Source organism: Xiphias gladius, chromosome 16 (assembly GCF_016859285.1).
Source record: "Xiphias gladius isolate SHS-SW01 ecotype Sanya breed wild chromosome 16, ASM1685928v1, whole genome shotgun sequence".
Classification (NCBI taxonomy): Eukaryota; Metazoa; Chordata; class Actinopteri; order Istiophoriformes; family Xiphiidae; genus Xiphias; species Xiphias gladius.
In genome coordinates this window covers 7,375,421-7,401,127 of record NC_053415.1, presented here as the reverse complement: position 1 = coordinate 7,401,127, position 25,707 = coordinate 7,375,421, and the positions used below count along the sequence as shown (strand labels likewise).

Genomic DNA, 25,707 nt, shown 5'->3' with positions numbered 1-25,707 from the left:
ACCCCGCCCTACAAACACTAGCAGCATCTGAAGAAAAATTAGGAGGAGGAGACACAAAGCAATCAAGTCTCAAATTAAGATCCTATCAACTTGCTGTCCAATGCGGCTGAGTGACCTCTCAATGAATGAAGAAATCAGTAAGCCAGTCAACCAATTCAGCACCTCTTGATTGCTTCCTACAAGTCTTCCAAAGCCTAATCAATAGATCCTTACATTGAACAGGGCAAGCTTCTGACCCCTACATAAACATTACTGGGAAAACAAAAACAGGATTTTTGTGTCACTGCTGACCTGATGACAACATATGCAGTATGTCCTGTTTACCTTTGATTTACTATAAGGTCTTCCGTACCTGGAGAATTTATAGTACTGGATAGCTCCATTTCTTTTTCCAGCAGTATAAAAATGAACTTTCGGAGAGGGGAAGAAAAGCGCCCTAACTTAACCGACTATAACTGTTGATCTTCTTGATTCTGTTCTGATACGTTACAGCTGGCCAACACTGTAACACACTGACGCGGCAGGAAGTGTAATCTGAAGATCTGGTAATGGTAGGTTTTCAGCCACGCTAGCACCATGGCTCTGTGGATATGTGTTACAGTGGTCTGTTGGTCAGACCACTGCTTTGCTAAACATTACCATCTAAACATCAGCATGTTAGCATTATAATTTTGAGCATGTTAGCTTTCCCACATTATTATTATTATCATTATTATTATTTGGCTTACAGTCTCAGGCAATACTCCAGTATTGGAGTACTACAGTTTAGCCTGAATTGGTACAGATGTGCACCTTTATTCCGTTCACTATCAGAAAGCATCGTTACCCTCTACACATGTGGTGGATCAAAAGGTATCTCTATTTTTCTGCACTTCACTTCCTATTTTGGGTCATGTCTTGTTTTTAAACTGTAGTTTACTGAAGTGTTTTTTTTTCCCGTTAACTAAGATAAAATCCACATTATGTATGTGACATTGGTTATGACTGCTTGGCTCATTATTCTTCTTTCTTTCTCTTGCTGTATGGGTGTGTGTACTGTATATGTGGACACGGTTCTAAATAGCTACAGTAGATTGGACTGGATATACTGGTCAAACATACTGAGACGGAAAGACCACTTCATTTCCCATCACTTAGTCACTGTAACGTGAGTTATAAAACATTGAATGCCTGGATTATTTACAAAGGTAAAACTCATATCGAGCTTACTCTTCCTCATTTCAATTGAATTATATACATCTTTCTCTCCCTCTCTCTGTACACACACACATCTCTGATAGTTACTGGTGATGGACTTCTGCATTATAAACACTCTTACCAGTAATGTGGAAATTGTGTGCATGTGTATTTTGTTTCTCTGAGCATATACTTACATTTGTGTGTATGTGTGTGCACTACACTAAGTCATATCTCTTTTTAAATAATACATCAGTAAAGATATATCTCATGTAATATCAGCATTCCTAAGTGTTTGCACTCTGTTCCTTGTGGCTTGGAGTTGATTCAGAAAATACTCATTTGTTGGCAAACAACCATATGCCTCCAAAAGTTTCTGGGAAGCAGGTCTTTTAAGTAGCTACTTGCTACTGTGAGTAATTAATAACTAATTCAGAAGGCAGTCTCTGTTTGAATTAGGTAACTGCAGATATTGCCTGTCAGAGTTACACCGTTTCATTACCCCTAATACTTGTAATCAAATTATTTACTAACCGTTTACTGGATAAGTTTTAAGATGAGGAATGTGATTGCTCAGAAATGATTCATTATCAATTTTTAATTTGTAAAACAAATAGTATACAGTGATGCTGTGCTCACCAAAATGAAACTGTGGCCTACAGCATCTGCCCTAAATCTGGTCTCAGGAACACCCACTCCCTCTCTCCCTCTCTTTACCCTTTCACTCTCAAGCATTTTGTATTGCACACACACACAAACAAAAACACCAACACACACACACCTCCCTCTTTTCTCCTGATCGATCAGATCCTTATCTGTCTCTTTGACCTCTAGCTAAAACGAACAAAGGGAGCATTGCCGTATCCTTTTTTTCCTGAGCATGTTCACTGAAGAGGCAATGTCACAAATATGTTAATGAATATACTTTATGTTTAACGATTACCTTTGTTTTCATACGTAAAATGTCTGAAAACTGCATGTGCCTGTGTTGTGTGATTTTTCCACGTGAAATCTTAAGAAAATCTACAAAGGTGCAATGGAGTTACCGAAGGGGAAAAAAATGGAGGTGTTCTCTCATATTTATGACTTAACACCTTGTGGTTTTGAGATAAAAAAAATCGGGTCTTGTCTCACCATAAGAAACTAAGTCGTAATCATGAGATATGTACTAGATGATTACATCAAAGTTTCCACTTTCTTTCTTTTCTGGTGAATAAATGTTCCTCTGTAAAAAAAACACACATATGTCTATGTTGTATATATGGCCAAAAAGTACTGTATGCTTATACTGTATGTGAATTCATAAACCACATGTGAATTGATGTTTCACATATGACATTACATGTGGGATTGTTGTTTCACATGCAGTGTCTAACATTTCTTTATGAAAATGTAATGGGTTTATATCAGGGGATTTCCGTCACGGGAAAGAGAGGAGAGAATTACATAGGCCTCCATGCAAATTTTTCACATTTGGAACTGTTTTACACGTGAGAAACATGTTAAATGTATATTACATGTGATACATTGACGATGCAAAGGCCTTTTTTGTCACGTCAAAGTCGGAAAAGCACGGGTGTAAAGAATATAATCGATGATGGCTAAATCCCATGTCACCGCTTCAGCTTCAGGGTCCTGGGTTTGTGGCTCACCGTCACTCTCTCATGGTTTGCTGGGGCACTTGAGCAGAACCGGAGCCATTAGTGACACCCGCGCTTTTCTCTCTATGAACAGTCAAATTCTTCTCACACTCATACCAGTCCTCTTAGTGCATGCTTTGATCAGGAAATGAAATTGGATGCATTTTAGCTATAAGGGAGGACAACTGCGGAACCACCCGACGAATGAAAGCTACAACAGTGACCCAGAAGAGTGAATAAATCAGTGACCTAGAATCTAACCTGGCAACGAGAACCGATCGGCTGAAACCTCACCTCTGCTGTGGTCCCCGGTGTATTAAAAATGTATACGCAAGATTTGAGGGTCTCCGTGTCAGGAGAGCCTCTGCCGCGGCACACAGCTTTTTGAGGAGGGTTGTATCAGGTGCGCTCACTAATTATTGCAAACGGGAGAAAAAAAAAATCTGAAAAGTGTGAAAAATCTTAGATATTAACGATATTAACTGGATTAGACATAATGCAGGTCTATCAATAATTTAGAAGGATTGAGATAGAAATGATTTCATCTTAAAAACAGACACACAGACACACACGTTCCACGCCCCCCCCCAATGAATCCATTTGACTGCCCCTAAATTAGGACCAGCTAATTTAACATGACTATCCCTTTAAAGAAGTCCGCTAAATAAGGGAACAGTCCATTTCACTAAAAAGGGGAACTTTTTTAAAGCCTCGTGAGATTTCAGAAATTGAACGCTAGAAATGTGTTATGAAAGAAAATGAACAGGTCACTCCCCGATTTCTCGTGAATACCGATATCACGTCACACTGAAAACCGACATTTAATCGTTTCATGTCCTAACAGAAACGGCGCTCACCCCTCCGGTGCTTTTCTATATAGCATCAGCTGTTGCAGTACAAAGATTAGCTCCTCAACGTATTGTTTCGCAGATGTGGGGAGCACACTCCCATCTGCGGCGAAAGGGCGGCGGTGGCTTGAAGCCGAGACAGAAAAAGATGAGGAGGAATATGTCGGCGTGAGGACGTTTCTTTGTGTTCACGAAAGCAGAGCTCATATTGGTAAGTAGCTTTCCTGGCTGAGACCGAGGAGGTCGGGAATGCGTGAGTCTGTATTTACGGACAGTGCGGGCAACACGTACCGTTAATGTAAAATTCGAAACTACTCTCAGTATATCAACAACTTACAGTAGCCTAGCTAGCTGTCATCATTTCGACCAATGACAACGCTTTAAGCCGCCAGAACTGGTTGGCTCGTTTTAATTAATAACATAAACGACTGTAAACCGTTTGCGGAAATTCCTTTTTTTTGATGCAAACTTCAAGAGAGAGATGAAGCAACCGAAATCTGCTATTCAGGGGCGGCTACTGTCGGTTTTCCATATGGCCTTTCTCTCTGTCTGTCTCTGTCTCTCTCTCTCTCTCACTCACACTCACACAAACACACACACGCACGCACGCACTCATAGACGGGCCTTGCCTCTGTGTGTCAAAAAATTTCCCGAGTGGACGAGAAAAAAAAAAAAAAACCCCACAGTGCTCGTCTGTTCTTGTCTGTCAGAAATGGACACGAAACCTTCTACTATACATATACTAACCACCCTATCTAACGGCTGTACACACAGTGGTGTCCAGCTCTGAAGGAGAAAGTGGTGTGCAGATTTAACAGCTGGACAGAGAGAACAGAGAGATTCTTCATGTATCAAATCATAGGATGAGATCATTCAGAAGCACCAGTCAGTCCCCAGAAAGACAGACACACACACACACACACACACACACTCACAGGCACAAACACACACAGTAGGCCTGCACATATACACACTCATAAACACACACATTAATCACTATTAATAGCAAAGTGAAATCACCAGATAATTTGGCTGTCTGGGTACAGATCCGCCTTTATCCTTCCATCATAACTTCATGGAAATGTCAAACCCTGCAGTTGCTGCTGCTGCTGACGATTCTTGTGAGAGTAATGGTTAGCTGACTTTTGCGTACTGTTTCACAATTTCCTGAAAGCTTAATTGTGACCTTTGACCAGGGGGAAATTACCATTTGGATGATTTGTAGATGTGGTTTTTTCCCATCCAGTAGAACTCATTGTGCGATCTGTTGCATGTGTACTAGCCTGGTGTTACTCCTTTATTAAAAATACCGATTCCTTTTAGCTTCAAATTGGCAGTCTCACCTAGGTGACATTCCTGACATTTCAAAGTGTGACAAAAGGTTTGCCTATAGTGCAGAATAGCAGGCTGATGACCAGAAGGTTGCAGGCTTAGTTAGGCTCCGACAAAACTGAATAATGAAATCAGTTAGAAATGATGGATGATCTTTTGCTCGTTACCTGAGGTGCCTTTGGGCAAAGGGAATATCCCCTGAACCAATGAAGAGCAAAAGGATAAGACATTCCACCTTATATGTGTGAATGTATGTAACTATATGAGTGGTAATTAAGGCATGAACCTGACCAGGATAAATAATAATACAGTATGTATAGCTTATTATTTCAAACCCAACTGATCTCGGCCTACCCGTTGAGGTGGGGACAGGAGCAGTCAAACCTTAGCTATAATACTACTTTGCAATAATGTCATTGTCAGTTCTTAAGGGTAATTCAGAACACCTATAGTACAAAAAAGTGTTACCACATTGACTCAACTATATTACATTTCTTTTGATACCCATTGCCCTTACTGAATTTTCTTTATTTTTCAAACTGAATGGATGATATTCCATTCATATGAATATTTGCATGCTGCTTTGGGACTCATTCAAACATTTGGGCTTGAGGCTATTGTTTCTGCTGCCAGGTTTAAGGGTTTGACTGAATTGCCCCTCAAGTATTGACCCAGGTATCCTTCACTTGTAAATTTGCATACTAGCCATTTGATGTACAGTATATTAAATGATTGTGATGATGAAGTAATATTTTAACTTCTAATGTCAAGTAATATTCATGCTAGTTTCATCAGAGGGCACAGATAAAAATAATGCAAGAAGCAATACGTCTGTCCCGTCTCCAGGTTACAGAAATGGGCTTTCATATATGTTTCAGCCAAATTCAAGGGGCCGTAAGAAGTGTTTACTACAGTGAATAATTGAATAATAGGTTACTCAAGTTGTAATTCCAACGCTATTATACATTAGATCTTCAGTTTTTAGAAGACATTATGTCCTTACCTCATTGCATTTGATCTTTCTCCAAGATGCAACTGGAAATCAGTTGTTCACATACATCAAGTACTTAATCGTTCATTCAGTGACATTGATGCCTGGCAAGGGTACAGTCATGACATCCTGTGGCCTGGTTGCTATTCCCCAAAAAGTAAATTATTAGAGCGAATGAATGGAAGCCAAAGACTAGGAAATGCCCTCATCAAGTCACAGTGCATTAGTGCGATATTTTGGATTGTGTACGAGAATTGTGTGTGAATGGCAGCCTCATCTATAGAGGAATTCTTTAAACAATGTTGTTTTATGAAAAAGGTATCAATGCAGTTATGGCTAAATGGGTTCTCAAACAATGCAGTGACAATGGAGACTGCCAAGTTAGTCATTGGTGATGACCCATAGTCATGTGATCCGCTGTAGAGCCACCTATTTAGCTATTTGCACTTTGTCCTCTCAGCCAAATGTTGCACAGGGTGTTAAATGTCTAGGTGCTAAGTCTGTCATCGTTTGAGGAAATGTGACGAGGGGGACAGTCTGACTTTGCTTACATCCTTTTCTGAAATAAATTAACTGAAATTACCACATTAAATAGCAGATTTTCAATGTATGTGTTCCTGTGTAAGACAGGCACAAAGTACATAGCAAATTACTTGTTGAAATGAGTTCAAAGACATCTCAAGTTTAAAGACATCTGAATACACATTATTATTAGCATAGCCTACTGCTGCTCAAATAATCATCAGTTTGATACAGTCTCAGGAAGGAAACTAGCCTGTAAAATAAGACACTGGCTCAGATGAGAAGATTGCATCTAACTGCACAGTGAATTTGGACATGTGTGAAGGAGATGCTAGCGATATTAGAGGTATTGTTTTGTACAGAAAACATCTTCTAAGTAAATTTGATGTCATCTTGGTGAGCTTGGTGAAGTAATAATAATTGTAGTAATGATAGTAATAGTAACTATAACAACAATAATAATATAATATAAAAATATGTGTCTGATTTTTTTTACTACATTATTAGGGATTATTGCCAGTATTGATGCTGATATGGAAATGTTAGGGTCCATTTGTATTTGCCCTAGTTCACCTTTTAGAGAATTACTGCTTTTACTTCAGTTGTCTAGGTGACAAGAACCAGAATCCTGCTTCTACTAATAACCAAAACTCCAAAAAGTCAGGGTTTCAGCATTCAGGGAAAAATATTTTCTGGTTTACAAGAGCAATTCATGAAATCAAACCGTACATTTCTTAAATGAGTTTCATAAGTCAAAGTTAAAAAAAAAAAAAAAAAGATCACTTCAGTTTACAATTCAAGAAAAAAATTAAAGGAGCAGTTGGACTAAAGTTTGTCACATGACAGAAACTTGAAGCTTTGATACATTGTGAACTCTGAACTATATCTTAACACTTCTTCTTAATGATCAGTGAGTATTGATATCAGTGCTACAGTACAGGCTGGGGTGTGCACCGTGTCCCTCCTTATTCCTGTTCTGTGAGTTATGTTGCTGCTTTGTTCCCATGTGAAGAGGGAAGTTGCTTTATACTTTCCCGAAGCAGCAACTAGCCACTTCTCAAGCGCCCATAGAGTCTTTATGGAGTGAAGACAAAGATATGGTTCAAAGCACACCAGCTTCACCTATCTATATGTAAATTCACACACCAGAGAGTCTGTGTCTATGTAGACAGATGTGCAGTAAATTGACAGAATACATAATTGGTTGATGCTCGTCTTTGGTCTTGTAGCTGTCACAATAGATGAAGAGAAACTTATATATCCTGGTTATCCATAGCCGTAGAGATCAGCTCTTCCATCGAGGATTCTAGTAAAACAACACATGCTTTGTGGTTCTTGAAAACACTATTTATGCATCAAACATGGCTCTGTCAATATCATCATTTTCAGTCCCTTTTCTAACAGCTTGCCTCTTGCATGTTAAGGCCAAAATAACAGGCCGAAGGTTAATTCTCTTCTTCCTGTTTTTGTTTGGCACAAACAAAATTGTGCGTTGCAACCATCATCTCTTAAGGACTGGGGATGAGTGGCTTGACTATTTCAATAGATATGGACGGATAAAGTATCTGTCTGGACTCAGCAGGTTAAATCTCAGTTTGTTTTTTTCTACTCTCTGTCATCTCTTATTCTCTGTTTCAATACACTGTAGCAAAACACACAGTTTGTGTGTTTTTTGATCCATTCACACATCTTGCATTTCATAAGATTTATACAAAAATCTTTTGAAAACCCCTTACCTTTTAATCAAGGCTAACAGTAATTTCTGCACTGCTGCATTTAGGCCTTTAAGCAAAGCGCCATTTGGTGTCGAGTGACATCAATAAAAATTAATATGTTAATGACAACACTTCTGTTACATCATGTCAGTTATTGACATACAGAGCTGTAGCTGTCAGAAAATTTGCTTATTTATTTATTGCTGTTACATAGAAGAACTTGATCATGCCAGAGAGGGTTGACAGCTATACATACCTGTGTTGTACAAGTTCCATTTCTCTTGTCAACAGTATATTATATTTCTAATTTATCCCCTCAATTTTCAGCTGTGGAAAATGCCAGTTTGGTGTGATTGGAAGGTCAAAAAGATTCAAAAACACTGGTGTGGACATGAGTTAAGTGTTGCTCATGATGCTGTAAGTATGTCCTTTGCAGCCTTGGTTGGCCCGCTGAAACATCATGGTTTGTAAAGCCACATTGGTTAGAGGGCTAACTTTGGCTGAACACATAGTAAAATTTCCTTTAGAAAGTTTCCACTCCCAAAGGAATCTGGTTTAAACTGGTGTCAGTAGATTACTTTAGTCTCACAGGCTGAGACCGGTGATGTTTCAGAGAACTGTGTACCCCACCAAAGAGACTCACAGGGGGAAATGCTGACACACCCAACAAGGTTGTGACCTGACTTCGCTTCAGCTAGGACACACCATCCATGACTGGTGTGAAAACCACAACTGGTGGTAGGCTCTGTCATTTCATGGTGCTTCTCAAGCTGTTGTTTTTGTTTTTCTGCACAGCATTGAAAATCTGTCGAAGACAGTGTCTTCTGAAATGGGATACTGGCTTAGACACCTATTTTGTAATGTTGTGACAGCCAGCCAACTAACTGACTGAAGAGGCTTTTCAACATCAGGAATTTGGCTTAGAAATTCTTTGCCCAACCTGGCAGGCTGACTGCCGCAGACTGATTGATTGGCTGGCTGGCTTTGGAAAGGAAGGAAACATATTCCTTCCTTCTATTGTGCTGGGCAGGAAAGGATGGACTTTAGCCAGCTGACAGCTGTTTCCTGGTGGATGAAGGAGGAATGGGTGCGTGGGTGGGTGGTGGGAGTGTTATGCTAGTAGTGAGTGAATGTGTGTGTTTTTTTTTGTTTTTTTTGTTTTGTTTTTAAATCTGCTTTTGACTGTTGCTACAGTTTAATGAAATCTGTTGAAATCTATAAATCTAAATGTTTAACATTGAGATTGAGTAGAAAAGTTTTATTTCCTATTTGTACTAACACTGCATGGCTGGACTTAAATGATTGTATTAGTGGTTTGCATTTCTTTAACTCTACCAATTGCATATATGTAAAGCTACAATATACTTCTGTAAATCAAGCTAGTGCTAGCATGAGATTCAAAGGCAAAAAACTCTGCTCCTAACCCCCGAATTTATGCAAATTTACGCACATTTCTATCCCCCACTGTTATCGATACAACAACTTTTCCACCTCTCCCAAGTGTAAACTTTTTTGCGATATTTCAAGATTTTCTGTTTCCACTCAGGTTTTTTTATGCTCAAATTGAAAATGTGCATCCAAACAGCTCGATTGAAAAGCACCTATTTACATTCAGTCTTTTTTTGATTAATGCATTTCCTTGCTCATAAAACATTTGCAAAGCTGATTTTTTTTTTTTTTTTTTTTTTTTTTTTTCAAATATTATAACTCATGAATTGCTTATCATTCATGTTTGCTAGGTTGCATTCTTCTTGTTATTTATTTGCCTTTTTTGCTGTGTAACTACGTTTCTCTGCTGTCAACCTTCAATCCGTAGAATAGCTTGTGTCACTTGCAACGCATATTCACAAACTGTGGTCATGCCCACAGTTTGCACAATAGCACTACTAGTGGTCAAAAACTCTACAGGATACCTTGAAGTTTATTTGATTTGACTGACAATTCGAATTCCACCAAGTTTATAAGCTCAAACCAGCATAGATATGTTTTTTAAGGTTGTTTTTTTTTTTTAAGGGTAAGCTGGATCATGATTAGGTTAACCAAATTTGGGGATACACTATACCACTTATGGGCTTATTATGGTTAGAATTTGACTGTCATGAGTGATTGGTAGACCAAGTCTGTTCCAGTCTGGGCAAGTTGTTGTTGACAGTCAAGAAATAAAATCACATGGTGAGTGGTGTTTTGATTTTAATATTTACCTACTGATCAGGTTGCTACTTTTCACCCTTGATCAGATGATTATAAACATGTTTTAGCATTACATAGCATATTATGTCTGGAAACAGAACAGTCAATTTCACACAGCAGGCTAAATAAGACTAAAAAAAGTGGCCAAAAATGGGAAGCAGACAGTAAAATAGTTGTGTTTATGGATCAATTCAACACTATTATGTTTCATCTCTGTCAACTTTGTCCTCATGTGACCTTTTTTCCTCCCCCTCACTCTTCTGTTTCTGATTTCTCTCACCCTCCTCTCCAGCTCTTGTCTTGCTCCCCTCCCATGTCTGCCATTCTTTCTCTAGCTCTCAGCATTGTGGCCAGCTGTGGTGTGAGCTTTTTGCCATAACAGCATAAGATTGGATGACACATATTAAAGCTCCTACAGTAGCTCATTGGCCTTAATGATTTCACCCATTCAGTTTTACTGTATTAATGTACAAGCTGTTCCCCTAGGTTGCATGTATGAAATGCATCTGCATCATTTGCAAATGTTTAAGTAGATTTTTTTTATTATGAGCCACTACTTCACTTATGTAGAAAGAATGCTCTTGCATTAAACCTCTCAGGCTGTTACTGTTACAAGATTTATTTATTTTTTTTTTCTTCCAAAAAGCCATAATTACAAACTATAGTTACCCATCTGTGTCGGACTGGAGCCATCATATTTCTCTGCTGGTTCTGTGGTCATAGCAGGCCAGAGAGAGAAGACAAAATTTAGCCAGGTTTCCTGGCTAAATTTTGGCCAAAAAGAGCCAAAAAGAGGGTGCAAGTAGTTTTCTATACAACAGGACAATAAGGCCTGTTGGCTAGAGGCCTTCGTCCAACCGGGTATATTGTGGCAGCTGTTTATTTTTTTCTTGAAACTAATCTGCTTACAAAAATTTAAAAATATCAGTATCTTATTGGGTATTTTATTTTAACACAGTAACATTCAGGCACTGGTCTTGATGACAAATAATTCTGCATTTCCTGTAGCTGTCTCAATAAAAGCCTTTTGCGGTTTGCCAGTTGGAAGCTTTTAATATGAAACAGAAACTGCAGGAAATGTTTATTAGTAATATGTTAAGATGGCACATACTGCTCCAATATAACCGTAGGAAAGTGGATCAGAAAGTAAGGAATACAGAAGTGGTGCAGAACTCCAAACCAGAGCGACTCTTGTGTTACACTAAAGCAACTGAAATGCTGAAAGCTGAATAAATCAGATCTCTAAAAATGATGCTTCCTCTCTAGACGCTTGCATGCCTGCGCGCTAATCAGTTTAGTGTAATGATACAGCTAAGTTGGGGTCGATCACAGTTTTGCCTTGTTATACTGAAGCAGGACTATAATGTTGTTGTTCCATGTGGTTAACCCCTTCTTTGAGGCCACAGTAGAAATACACATGATCACAGCCCAGCACGCTGCGGTCACGCTAAGGCTTGTCTTACAAGGGGCTGGTGGAAAAGGACAGTGTCAACTCTGTCCAATGTCTCAAATTCAACCAGTTGAGTTTTTGTTGTAAGTATGATAGATAAAATGTTTTTCCTTTTTTAAATAAAAAAAATAAATTACACATGATAGGTTACTCTGATTACCCCTCATATTGAGCATGCTGACGTCCACCACAAACATGAACATTTATGATCACATTAGCAAAACAAGTCATTAAATCAGAATGTCAGGTAGCCCTTTAGCACTATGAGTGGACTTAATCTTGCTATTTGCCTTGTCATAGCATTTTGTGGGGATCTGTGGTTTTATTTCTGCACATCTTGCATAAGTACTCAATTCAAGACAGTTGTGTCCAAAAGATGCAACTCCAGTAATGGCTGTTAGATGTTGGCTCCAAGACGACTGAGTATAATAAAGGGACTAGGAAACACTAACTTCTCTGTAAAACACCAACTTTTTTGTTGAAATAAAAAATATTAATTGTTGCACTTTAACTTTTTACTTTCTTGTTGTCTTTCTCTGTTGGGTAAAATTTAGAATCTAATTTACTGATACCCAGCTATGAAAAAATGTGTTTACGTGGACTTCAATGATGCTGAACTCTGTATTTTGCCATTTCTCAATTTTTTTTTTTCTATTTTCCATCGTTCTGCTCTCCACACCTCCTAGCTGTGTTCTGTTATCTCCATGGTGATGAAAAAGCAGCTGCAACAAAGAACCTTAACACCTCTCTCTCTCTCTCTCTGTCTGTTGCTCCCTCCCCTCTCTATTGTATATCCTTTTGTCTTTCTTTCTCTCTCTCTCCCTCTCTTTGTCTTCCATTTCAGCCAGGTGTGTCTCATAAGCCACCTACTAGCCTACTTCCCACCTTTACCACCAGTGTCGAGGTAGACATGGCAACCAGCGCTGTGCCAAGTGACAACCTGCCAACGTACAAGCTGGTGGTGGTGGGGGATGGTGGTGTTGGGAAGAGCGCCCTCACCATCCAATTCTTCCAGAAGATCTTTGTGCCAGACTATGATCCCACGATAGAGGACTCATATCTAAAACACACAGAGATAGACGGGCAGTGGGCAATACTGGATGGTGAGTAGAAAAGTATGTGTATGTGAAATGAACCAGATAGCAGCTGAGAATTTTGGAAAAAGCACTGCTATGGTGCATGTGGGAGAAATTATGTATCCTTGCCCCTATAAAGTATTCAATTTATGCTGGAAACATATAAAACTCTGGAAAGAAATAGAAAACAAGTTGCAAAACTCAGTTTAACAGTTTTTTATATAATATATATAATATATATTATATATATATATATATATGTATATTATGTATAATATGTATATTATGTATAATATGTATATTATGTATATATATGTATATTATGTATAATATACATATTATGTATAATATGTATATATATGTATGTATATATATGTATATATATGTATGTATATATATGTATGTATATATATGTATGTATATGTATGTATATATATGTATGTATATATATGTATGTATATGTATGTATATGTATGTATATATATGTATGTGTATATATATGTATGTATATGTATGTGTATATATATGTATGTATATGTATGTGTATATATATGTATGTATATGTATGTGTATATATATGTATGTATATATATGTATGTATATATATGTATGTATATATATGTATATTATGTATGTATATATATGTATATTATGTATGTATATATATGTATATATATGTATGTATATGTATATTATGTGTATATATATATATGTATATTATGTGTATATATGTATATTATGTGTATATATATATATGTATATTATGTGTGTGTATATATATATATATGTATATTATATATATATGTATATTATATATATATATAATATATATGTATGTATGTGTGTGTATGTATGTGTATATGTACAGTTAATATCTGGAACAACTTTAACTCTTTATCAAATGCTTTATAGGTACTTAATTGACTGTCAAGTTGAATCAGGTGTGTAGGTGGTGCAATAAGAAATAAAACAAAGGCACTGTCACCTTTTTCTACCCACTTGTGTTTGCAGCTGTATGATGTAAAGTATTACATTTGTGTCCCTCCGTCTACCCAGTGCTGGACACAGCTGGCCAGGAAGAGTTCAGTGCAATGAGAGAGCAGTATATGAGGACAGGAGACGGCTTCCTCATAGTCTTCTCTGTGACAGACAAGGCCAGCTTTGAACATGTTGACCGATTCCATCAACTCATACTACGGGTTAAAGACAGGTATGTCCATGCAAAAACTCAACAAAGTAAAATTGAGGTATGATTTTGGAATGTTTTGGGCATTCCAACTGTATATTCAAAACTCGTGTTAATTGACTCAGAGGCAATGTTATGTTATGATTAATTTAAACCACGCATTTAAATTGGTGGTGAAACTCTCTTGAATTGCACAATATTTACTCTCTTGAAAAGAACTATCTTCCCAAGTTTTCTAGGGAGAGAGTGAGAAAATCAAGAACTCCAGCCCAGAGAAAGCAGTGGAAATGAGTTGTGTGTACGATGGCATGCACAATAAACCCAGCTGGTCATTTTTCTGTGTGAGAAATGTGACAAATCATTCCAACCTGTCCAGTTAAAATGACATTTTGATCTTAAAACACTTAAAACTCCTCTTTGATTACTACAGAGGTGAAATAGGGTATGACATCTGCTTAGCTTCCCCTTTCTGTTTGAGCAACTTTTTTTTTTTTTTCAACAAGTGTGTTATTTTTTTTCTTTTAGTTATATATATTGGTTATGATCATAATTTTTCGTCAAGGTTATCGCTGTGATCTAAGAACACTGAAACAAATCTGGAATGAGTCTGTTTGGGAAAGTCAATCATCAGAGTGGTTGTATATAAATAAACCCAACATTTGTCCCAGTTATCTTAACTAAATTATTAGGAAGTGAAAACAGAAGAGAATGCACCTAAAATTCCCAATCCAATCAACCTTTGCATTGAGAATCTGTGGGTGTGCAACTAAGGTAACTATAGTAAATCAAATTGCCATACCAGGAAGTCACCTAAAGAGGAAGTAACTCTCTCAGATGTAATAGACATTTACAATATGGTAAAACTGGGGATTTGTTTACAACCTGACTGATCTTCTGACTGCTAATGTTTTTTTGGCCTTTTGAGTTCAATTTCTGTGATTTTGCTGGCTCAATTGAGTTTTTCTCTCCAATATTATACAACTATCAGAAATTGGACCCAGTATGATATTACTTTTAAGGCCCAGTGAGCTCCATCATATCATCATCTGATTTGGTCTGATTTGTCCATGTGCATGACCCATTTAAGGACAAATACACCACACACACTAAAATTCTAAATACTAAATATGTAACTACTTAATGCTATCTTGTCATTGCAGAACATTTAACCTCACAGAATGCCAAACTTTGCCTGCCTCAGTCCGGACAATTTGAGTTTTGATGACTTACCAGAAATGGTTGAGTCAGCATTAACTGGTAACGTTGTCATATTTTTCAGGATAAGAGTGATTAAGGAACAGGGTCTCTTCCTTGCTTGACCTTCCTAAAGCTGCAGACTAGTTGGGCAGAACACTGGATTTGTTTCCAAAATTCCTGTCAGTTGTGTTGTGAAAGTCAATTGTAAAGGAGGGAAGTATCTGTTCTCTGACAGTGACTGACAACAGCCAATAAAAGTGAGCTTGAGATGGAACAAAAATAGAAGCTAGAATTTAGCAAGTTGCTGTCTGTCCATATGTGGTGATGCTCTACTGTAGCTCACTTTTCTGGAAGATTTAGCTGTTGCAAAAATTTGAAAATTCCGTATACTAGTGTTGCACATGATGCACCTTCTCTTTTCTTTAAAACCAGTGCAAGTTGTACCTGAGGTTGTATGTGTCACTTGTGTGTTGTTTTCCTCTCAGGGAGGCCTTCCCCATGGTGTTGGTGGCAAACAAAGTGGACCTGGTCCATCTGAGAAAGGTCACCACTGACCAGGGCCAAGAGATGGCTGCAAAACATAATGTAAGTAGTGAACCTTTCCTTAAGCACTTGCCCTTGACTTATTGGCAGCTTTCTGCAGCAACCTGATTTTTTTTTTTTTTTTAAATGTGCATATCTTTAGCTGGGTTTGTAAAAGACTGCCTGTGTGCACTGCAGATACTAGCGGCAGTGAAAGGAAAAATCATTGTTTGCAAAGCTTAATAAAACCTTAATGATATAGTATGATACAAGCTGTGCTCACTGCAATCTGAAAAACACATCCCTTCCTTACATCATGCACCATTTACACTGATCTGAGAGAACTGTTCATTACACAAGGTCAGCATCAGAAATTACATGAACTTTAACAGGGAATGGTGAACAGTTTTGGAGAGATCACTGCTCTCATGGCTTCAAATCTGCCCTAAGTAAAGAGAGAAAACTAACTCTGTTATCTAGGAGTATTAACTGTCAGGAATATATTTTTCAAAAAATGTTGTAGGGTCATACATTGGATCCAGGATATTTCTCTTTTTATTTTGATTATTATTGTGCGTCCATTGTATTCAATACTGTGCAATCATGTAACCTCAACTTTCAGGCCCAGTGAGAGGTTTCAGAGTTGCTGAGTTTGCTTTGTCTCTGTGGTGTTGAATGAGTTTGGTCAATGACAGCTCACTGTGCCACACACATACTGTTTTTCCAGTTCCAGGGATGCGACTTCTTGGGACTTTTTATGTCATGCTGTTTGGTTTTTTTTTTCTTTTCTATTTTGGATTCAAGGGCCCCTTTTTAATTTTGCAAATTGTGTTGTTCATACGCAGCCTGGCGTCGTGACATCTGTCTCAGTCTCTGTCTGGAGTGATACTGAATAATGATTGTGGGCAACTGTGTTTTAAAATCTTTTTTCATTGATTCTTATTCTGTCTTCATATGATTCTCTACTAGTTCCTGGCCATTAGGTACCTGTACCCTATTGTTTCCCAACTATAAAGCATTTGGTTCTAAAAGTTGAATGGTAATTGTATTATGTCTCCCTATACTGTAAATTCCTATAATTTATACAATTCTTTTATAGTTATTCAACCAGATTAGTCCTGTCATATGTCATTGACCTGTAAGTCAAGTAAACAACTAATACCACTCCAAAATACCACATGTACTTATTTTTAATATTTCTGCTTGCTTCTTCAGATAACTTATATCGAAACAAGTGCTAAGGATCCTCCAATGAATGTGGACAAAGCCTTTCATGAGCTGGTCCGCGTTATAAGGTAACTAACTTATATGGTAACGTTAGAAAGGTTAATTTCTGTAAGATAATGTAAGACAGATTCACTTGAAGTAATAAATGTTTAACTGTTCCAGGACAACAAAATAGTCTCAACTCATCCTTTTCCCCTTCTTTCCAGTGTGTATTTCACTTTTTTAGCGGTTAGAGGCACTAAGAGAGGGTTACGGTGGTGTGTGAGGGTAGTGAAATTGTTTTAAGGAAGAGTGGAAGAGGAAAGAAAAAATCCAGAGCTATTTCCTGTCTTGACACGTGTAATTTCAGAAGAATTTGGCTTATGTCCATTATTTCTATGTGGTCATATCCTGTTTTAAGGCCTTCTCTTGTTTCAAGGACCAATAAGCAACAATTAGTCATGTCATAGTATTTTAGGACTTGAGCTCAAATTCATAGCAGTGGAGGACTGCTGTGCTCAGCTCTGTATTTGTAAAAGGAAACTCAACCACAGAGTAGTGGCGAGTCCTCATAGTGCATATGCCAGCCCTGTAACTAACGCATGAGGAAACTCTGTACTACTGTAATGTACCATAACTGAGGAGTAGATTGATGAATCAACATTGCCCTCTGGTGGTCAGACTGTAGAAAGCCATTTGTGTGGGGAGTGGATAAAACAGTGTGGGGTTTTTTTCTCAGTGATGCATCAGCAGTTCAGGTGGAAATTGTGTATCCTATTTGTACTTCTGTAAGTTGCCTTCGGCTGCCTTGAACATTCACTGGAAAATCTCTTGAGAGGTGATACATACTGTGGGTTCTAAACTTAGTGTGGCTTACTTGTATAGCTGCCACTACGACTGTGATCTACAATAGTTGCTGCTGGAATTACAGACACTGCAAAAATGCAATGTGGCAAGAGTACTAAAAAGTGACATTTGCAAAACAAAGGGAAAAATGCTTTAACATGGAGGAATAATGGACACATGTTCACCCTCACCAAAACTGACTGAACAGACATTTCATGGGATAGTTCGTACAGTATAAATAGTACATCTTGGGAAACATGTTTGTTTGCTTTATTGCTAAGAGTTAGATGAGAAGATCAGTACGACTCTCATGTCTCTATATGTAGCTTAGCGTAGCTTGACCAGCAACCTCACAGTGGCTACAAGGCTCCAGGAATTTACTGGGCCCAACCAAGAAATCGTCCAGCACTTAACCCCCCTCAAAACCGCAATGTGTTGTTTTCATTCTTTTGTTTTTGTATGGAGTAAACAAACAAGATATAACAATAGAATTAGTAAGTTGTTGGGATGTAAAGAGCCAGGCCTGCTGTTTCCACCTCTTTTCAGTTTTTGTGCTAGGCTAACCGGCTGCTGGCTGTAGATTCCCCTGTACGGACATGAGAGTGGTATCAATCTTCACATCTAACTGTCAGCAAGAAAAGCAAATAATCTTATTTTCCTTTAACGCCATCTTTGACAAAAAATGACCACTGAGTTGAATAAACTGCTCTTGTATGATTGTAAATTGAACATTATGAGCCAGCAGGATTATTGGATTATTACGGTGTAAGATGTTGGAAAACGCTAGACTTTGAGTTAAGATTATTCAGTCAAATATTTTCTGTTTTGTGTTTTTTTTTTTTTTTTTTCTTTCTTCTCCACCCCCACAGACAGCAAGTCCCAGAGCGGAACCAGAAGAAGAAAAAGAAGATGAAGTGGAGAGCAGAACGTTCCACAGGTTCCCACAGGTTCCACTGTGCCATATTGTGACCTCCCTTGTCCTCTTTATCATTTTTAACATACACACACCCACACGCACACTCACATACCTTTGGATGTCAGGGAACTCCCCAGCAGTGGTTAGCTACTGGAGCACAAAAGGGATGGGGGCTTCGATGAATGGCTGAATGGATTCAGAGGGACAGAGGGACAAGTGAATCTGTAATGTTGGACTGATGTCCCCTCAGCCCTTCACAATGCCTTGGAATGAGTGCTATGTCCTCTTCTCCTAAATTTATGGTCCCCTTCGACGATCTTTTGATCCCTCCCATCTGTATTCAACACAGAAGAACAGTGTCACCAAACTGTTTCTCAATCAAGTGTAATTTTTGAATTTATTGTCAAATGTGGCACAAGACGACAGACTCTAAGGAAAAATGACAGATATAAGAATCACCTTGGTATTGGAACTTTTGTTTTCTTCATAAAGGGAAGGAAAAGGGAGGAACTGGCTCAAAATGGCACCTCATGTTTCATGGACCGCCAACAACCTGCTGGTCATCACCTTTCTGTCCTCACACTCCTACAGTTTCTTGGAGAAGAGCACCTGTGTGATCTCTAGATAGGTTGTCTTTAGTTGTCTGTGTTCTCTCATTGTAGAGTGGACATCATAAGGGCATAGTGAATGATTATGAGAGCGGGGACAGTTATTTTTTTCGTATTGAAAATAGGTTTTGTGTGGTGTTGTTGATGAGTGAGCTGCCAGTTCTGTGAGTGTAGCGTGTACCTTGTGGTCATGTGACGCTCTGGCTTCGAGATGTCAGTTCAGAGAGGATGGAAGGACGTGTCATAGCAAGTGAAAGAAATGTGACGTGATGCTGAGAAAATGTGTATTGATTGACAGGTGAATGCTATGGCCATATCAACTTGTTTAATACATGTTAAAATATTACAATTGTAAAGGAGATTAAGATTGGTCGGTGTATGCGGTTACACTTTAATGTAAATGTAACAGGGTTTTTATCAACAATGATGTGTCAGCAGCCATGTTTACAGACACTCTTATAAAGGATTATTTTCCCAGAAAAACAGAAAGTATATCAGAGCCACTTTACATCAATTATTTGAATATAACTGTGGTTGGTTTAGGCTGCCTCTTCATTCATCTTCAATGGCAAGACGAGTGCAGTCTTCATCAGTAATGTATGATGTATGAACAAGAGCCTTGATTTTACACATACGCACACACACATACACATACACACATATATGTATGTATATATATATATATATGTGTGTATATATATGTGTGTATATATATATATGTGTGTATATATATGTGTGTGTGTGTGTGTATATATATATATTAAAAAAAAATTCTTTTCAGTCTTAACATAATATTAAGCAAAAGTTTTGTGTATCTAAAAATACAGAAAATTACAATTATATTTGTGATATTAAAAAATCTAATTATAAGTGGCAATGTAAACAAATTCAATGCTGTTTTACAAAGGATCTGTAGGAAATTCTTAGTGAAATGGAATAGATAAGGTATAATGAGCGCTTCATGTTTCAGAGCTGAAACAGGCTGGAGAAGCTGATTTGCACTGGCCACTAACCAAAATAATGTGATGTCACTTTATTTCAATCTAGGGGCTTTTCAGACTGCACCACTGAATTCAGGACTATGTGCTAAAACATGCTCAGTAAAGGACAATAATCCTTCAGATTGGGGATATATACTGTAGCCCTGGAAATCAGAGTTAGAAAGCCCTCCTGAACAGGCAGATGTGATGCTCCTAGGGCTTAAAGCCATGTTAACCGAGCTACAGACTATGTTTAGTTGTAGGAAACCACACACTCGAAGCAACAAAATATTCAGTATATTCATGTTTGTAGTCATGAGGTGGATAGGAATGTACAATTTAATAACCTATGAAATGGCTTGTACTGTTAACGCACTAAAGTTTCGGTGGACAACTTTTTTTGTCTGGATGAATACCGTCTCTTGAAGGAATACATTTTTGCACTTTTAATACAATTTCTGACTTTCCTATTGGCATGTTGTTTTCTGTTCAAATCTGTAAGTGAAATGAAAGGCACGGTCAAAATGATTTAAATGTAAAATCAAATAACAAAACAAGCAAATAGGCGATGAGCGTTGTAGCCCTGTGTGCCTGTGTATGCCTGTTGCCTTGGCGATGATTGTAACGGAGATTAAATAAGATGGAATTGAATCATTTGAAAGGTATTGAAAGAAAAGTTCCATATTACTCTGTTTTAAATTAAGAAGGTTGAGTATGAAAAATCTCATATATCAGATGGCATACAACTTCACCTCAGCATGAAAGTGGAAAATCAACCTCAGCAAAAGATGGAATACAGTATTAATCTGCATCTACTGTTAAAGGGACTTCACAAAGAGTTTCCAGAGAAGGACTGATAACACTGAAGTACTGAAAATAGAGCAATGAAGCAACAGACTCTGGATCGTGGGGGAGAAAAAAAAGGAAAAAAAAAAGAATGTGTTTGAAATGTTGCATCATGTATGTTTGATACCATTTTGTATTATTGATATGATTCTTGCAAAGTGTTTTTTAAACGACTGAATAATTTATTACTGTCTATGTTACCTCAGCGTGTCCCAGACCTGGACAAAAAAAAAACAACTAAAGTCTCCCGTATTTTTCTTTTTTTTTTTTTTTTTTTTTCTTTTTTTCTTTTTTCTTTGGGACTCTGAATGGGTCAAAGGCCTTTTGCTCTTGAGCCCCCTTATTAAGAGACTTGTAATGTGTTGTGGACCAAGGTGAAGAAACTGAATTTGGTCCTGAGCCTAAAAAAAAAAAAAAAAACCTCTGCGTTATTGGAGCTCATGTGGACAGCCTCACAGTGAAAATGTAATCACACAAGGGTCAACACAAGAAAAGTTTGTCATCCCACTAATAAAATATGTTTCATTGTTCAATGTGAAATTCCTTAAAGAAATAGTTCAGCATGTTGGGAAATACACTTAATCACTGTCTTGCCAAGAGTTAGATGAGAACATTGATAACACTTTGATCTGTATGGTAAATATGAAACTAGCAGCCACGTATTTTAGCTAAAGACTGAAAATAGGTGGAAATGTTTAGTATGGTTCTGTCCGAAAGGTAACAAAAACAGCCAACCAGCACCTCTAAAACTCACTAATTAGTATGTTTATATCTCATTTATTTAATCCACACAAGTTTTGGTTTTACGTTGGTTAATGACCTGGATTATTTCTCACCTTTGGACAGAGCCAGGCTAGCTGTTTGTCCCCGTTTCCAGACTTTAGGATAAACTAAGCTAATCAGCTTTTGGTGCAAGCTTAAGATTTGCTGCACAGAATTGAGAGTGGTATCCATCTTCTCATCTAACCCTCAGCAAGAAAGCAAACACATGTACTTCCCAAGATATTCCTGAAAGCAGACCATGTTCTTGTTACCTTTCACGGATTAGTCATTATGGCTGGTACAAATAAACCTGCAGATACGTTGCATGGTTTTATATATCACCAATTATTTGACCCTGGAGTATATGTGAGCTAAATTGAGCACTTTTGTTCTCAATGATTGGAGAGGTAGTATTCTTTTTCAAATAGACACCAAGCATTGTTAAAGATATGCAATTGAGTTGTGTATATCCTGAAACGTCAGTATGTAAAGGGCCGTGTAAATGACAACAAAACAACATTTGAGTTTTCACACCAGTTGTGTAATGTGTGTTTTTGGACAGGTCTGTTGTGTTCTAACTGGCTGTGTCAGACTGAGGAGCTAGACGAGGCACAAACAAACTGTGGCCTTTTTATCTAGCCTCAGGGTTCGATTATATTTCAATAAAAAATACAAGTATTGTGACTTTACATGTTTGACTGCTTTATTTGTTGTGCGATACTGGGTGGGTGTACATGACATTAAAATGCAGAGCCAAACAATAACTCACTGCTGAATAGCCAGTGATCAGAGCTGTGTTCAACAGCCACGGTGAACATGGAGACACATGTTTTGAGAGTCAACTTGCTGGTTCAGCGGAAGCTCCCCTCATTAATCTCCAGAGCCGTCATGGCCCATTGAATTCAACACTGTGAGAATGCTGAAACCTCCATTTTGCCTCATTGATTTCAAGCCCTCGGGGAAGTGAGGCAGGCCGGCACACAGAGCAGGTACTGCATCTCTGCTATTGATTTATAGTATATTCCTGTTCTTTTCAGAGTCAAACTGGTACGGAGAGGTGCTCAGCCTGAGACGAGGGACGAGAGAGCTGCAAGATGGTGGTCAGGGTTATTAAAAATATTTCAGCCGTGGATATGAAAGTCAACTTGACAGACCTCCACATGATCAGGACAGTTACCTACACATATAATGTGGGGTATGCAGCATCACTGAGTCCCTTTAAAAGACTGCAGATTTTACATCAGAAGATGTAACAGGATGTAGACAGAAACTGGACGCATTTTGTCTGTATCCTATAGTTTCTGCACTATCCCTGGATGTTTTGTGAGGGTCTTACCACTGGGGGTCAGCACTTTACTACTTACTTATCCTCTACCTTCACTTGCATTGTAAAAGTTTAGCCAAATACAAATGTTTGTACTACAGATCCAACCCATGAGAGATCTGACAAGGATGACATCAAAGAGATAAAAACTCTAGTTAAGATAAACAATTCCTGAAAAAACAATTTGAATGTCTGAACAGTCATTTTGCATGTTAAATCAAACAAATTGCAAAAATGTTCAGTAGGTGCTCTGCAATAGCTTGTTTTTGTAATACACAGAGATCGTTTACATGGAAATAATCAAATGAAAACAGGTCAAATACGTTTTGAGAGGACACAGAGTTGTTGTTGAGGGAAGAAAGAGGCAACAGACTGACATTTGTGACGCTCACGGCACTTCAAGCAGATCAACGGTGTTGTCCCTCAGCTGTTGTCCCTGCATGACCACCTTGCTGCCACCAAAGATCACATCAGTGTCGCGGCATGTGAAGTCAGTGGGTCTTGGCTGGAAAAAGCTCGTACTCCCCCGCTATCATGCCACTGCTCCCGCACTTTACACGGTTCTCTGTCTAATCACATACAGCAGATACATTTCGATAATCTCACATATGACACACACCTCATGTGTTGTATCCCTCCTCCATGCAGACACTTCCTGTTCCCAGTTCATATTGTAGAGCAATGCAGCAATGCAGACAACTTTCTCATTAACCCAAACTGGAAGAAGGTTCCACAGCCCATTTGAGGAGTTTATGGGTGTAACTCTCCTTTAATGTTTTTCCAATGCCAGATTGGTTCCCAAATAGGCCTATACTGTATGTTGGCAATAGCATATCTGCACCTATCAGATTAGCAAAAACAAAGAACATCTTCCCACGGAAAGAACTTCTACATCCACTTTAAAATACCAGGACGTGTCTACCGACATCCACACTCTGGATTGGATTGAAATTACTGACCGGGGCAGGTAATGTCAAAATCCTCCCACCTGCCCTAAGAGAAACAAATCCTGTCCGAAAGGAATTCATTTAGCGTGTTAGCATGCTAACATCTGCTAAATAGGACTAAACACAAAGCACAGCTGAGGCTGATGGGAATAGCAGTAGTTTTGCTGGTATGTGGTCATGCACCAAAGTACTGGAGAAATTGAAATTTTGACCTGATGATGGCGCTAGATGTAAAGGGATCACCAAAGTTATTACAATTCACCCTGAGAAGAAAATACTGTCACTGTTTGTGCCAAATTAAATGGCAATAAATTTCATTGTACTGATCACTAATACTACATACGTGGAAGTGTATAATAATCATTCTATAATCCTACTTCCAAATGATATTACCATATCAGTCTGAATTCCTTTAAAAGGAGGGTGGTTTGACTAAGTGTGACAGTGGAGCTGCTGTGTTACACATGAGAGAAAAACAAGGGGAAACGAGACATACGTTGCCCATTTTCAGCTGTGGTGAGCTGGTGGGTTGAGCAGACAGCCTGGACCTGTCTGGGACCAACAGAAGATTGAGCTGAGGCGGTCAAAGAAGTTCTTCAAATGAAATGCCAGGCTCTGGAGAAATCAGGTCACTTTTGGATACATTTTCCCCTTTTTAATACACTCAAGATTGTCTATCAGCTCCACTCAACATGCAGAAAAGGGACTTTGCTGAAGAGTGAGAATTCCCCCACCATCAGTCCTCATTACTCACACCGGTGTGTCAGTTTTTGCATTTGATGCGGGAATGCTCCTCAGTAAGCAATGCTGACATGCAGTATAATAATGATGTAGTAATATTTAGGAAGCAGGAAAAACACAACATGATTGGATAAAAGGGTCACAGAAGAATCAGATGTATCAAGCAATGCTTGTTTGTGGGATCAATCCAGTCTTTTTGTGGTATTTATTGACAAGACAGAATATCTATGTAAGCAGAAAAAAAAAAAAAAGGCTACTGCTGGATCTGCTGCAGCGAAAAGGGTGTTAGCACCGTAACAGAAACTCCACATTCTCTGTCAATTTACCAGCGTTGTTGTGAATATAAAGGGTACCCATTGTGGCAATTGATCTTTACGCGACCAAGATCGATGGGTTTAATTGGGATGTCGCCGAGGGCCTTGGAGGAAACACCTGAGGTAGCGAAATCTTTACCGCTGCCAGAGCCGCTTACTGCTGCTTCGCCCACGCTTCCAGCACTCTCTGCACGACCTTCATCACGACAGGGGCTCGCTGTATATCCTGTACCTCCCATTTTCCGTTTTGCAGTCAAGTTCTTCAGTAAAAAATACTGATTTTCCAGTTCGGGGAAAAGGGCCGCTATAACACACGGTGATTAATCCACACACACTTGCCAATTTAACAGGTACACCTAGATAAAACTAATG

General features: G+C 38.4%; 1 protein-coding gene across 2 annotated transcripts; it reads left to right on the top strand.

The window, feature by feature from the left end:
* Positions 1-3,661: 3,661 nt before the first annotated feature.
* Positions 3,662-20,067, top strand: mrasa (muscle RAS oncogene homolog a). Of its 2 annotated transcripts, none has more exons than XM_040148867.1 (6): positions 3,662-3,875; positions 12,713-12,967; positions 13,997-14,150; positions 15,809-15,908; positions 17,061-17,140; positions 18,767-20,067. In XM_040148867.1, exons 2-6 carry the CDS (start codon positions 12,775-12,777, stop codon positions 18,864-18,866), a joined length of 627 nt encoding a protein of 208 aa, XP_040004801.1. In that variant the 5' UTR covers positions 3,662-3,875; positions 12,713-12,774; the 3' UTR covers positions 18,867-20,067. The 2 variants fall into 2 exon arrangements, with proteins under 2 accessions (XP_040004801.1, XP_040004800.1); XM_040148866.1 differs by having other exon boundaries at positions 12,709-12,967.
* Positions 20,068-25,707: the final 5,640 nt, after the last annotated feature.

Bases quoted from the DNA above. Each gene is read 5' to 3' on its own strand.
- mrasa (XM_040148867.1), top strand. From the start codon at position 12,775: ATGGCAACCAGCGCTGTGCCAAGTGACAACCTGCCAACGTACAAGCTG. The intron at 12,968-13,996 runs GTGAGTAGAAAA...CCGTCTACCCAG, and splicing joins GCAGTGGGCAATACTGGATG to TGCTGGACACAGCTGGCCAG. The intron at 17,141-18,766 runs GTAACTAACTTA...CCACCCCCACAG, and splicing joins GAGCTGGTCCGCGTTATAAG to ACAGCAAGTCCCAGAGCGGA.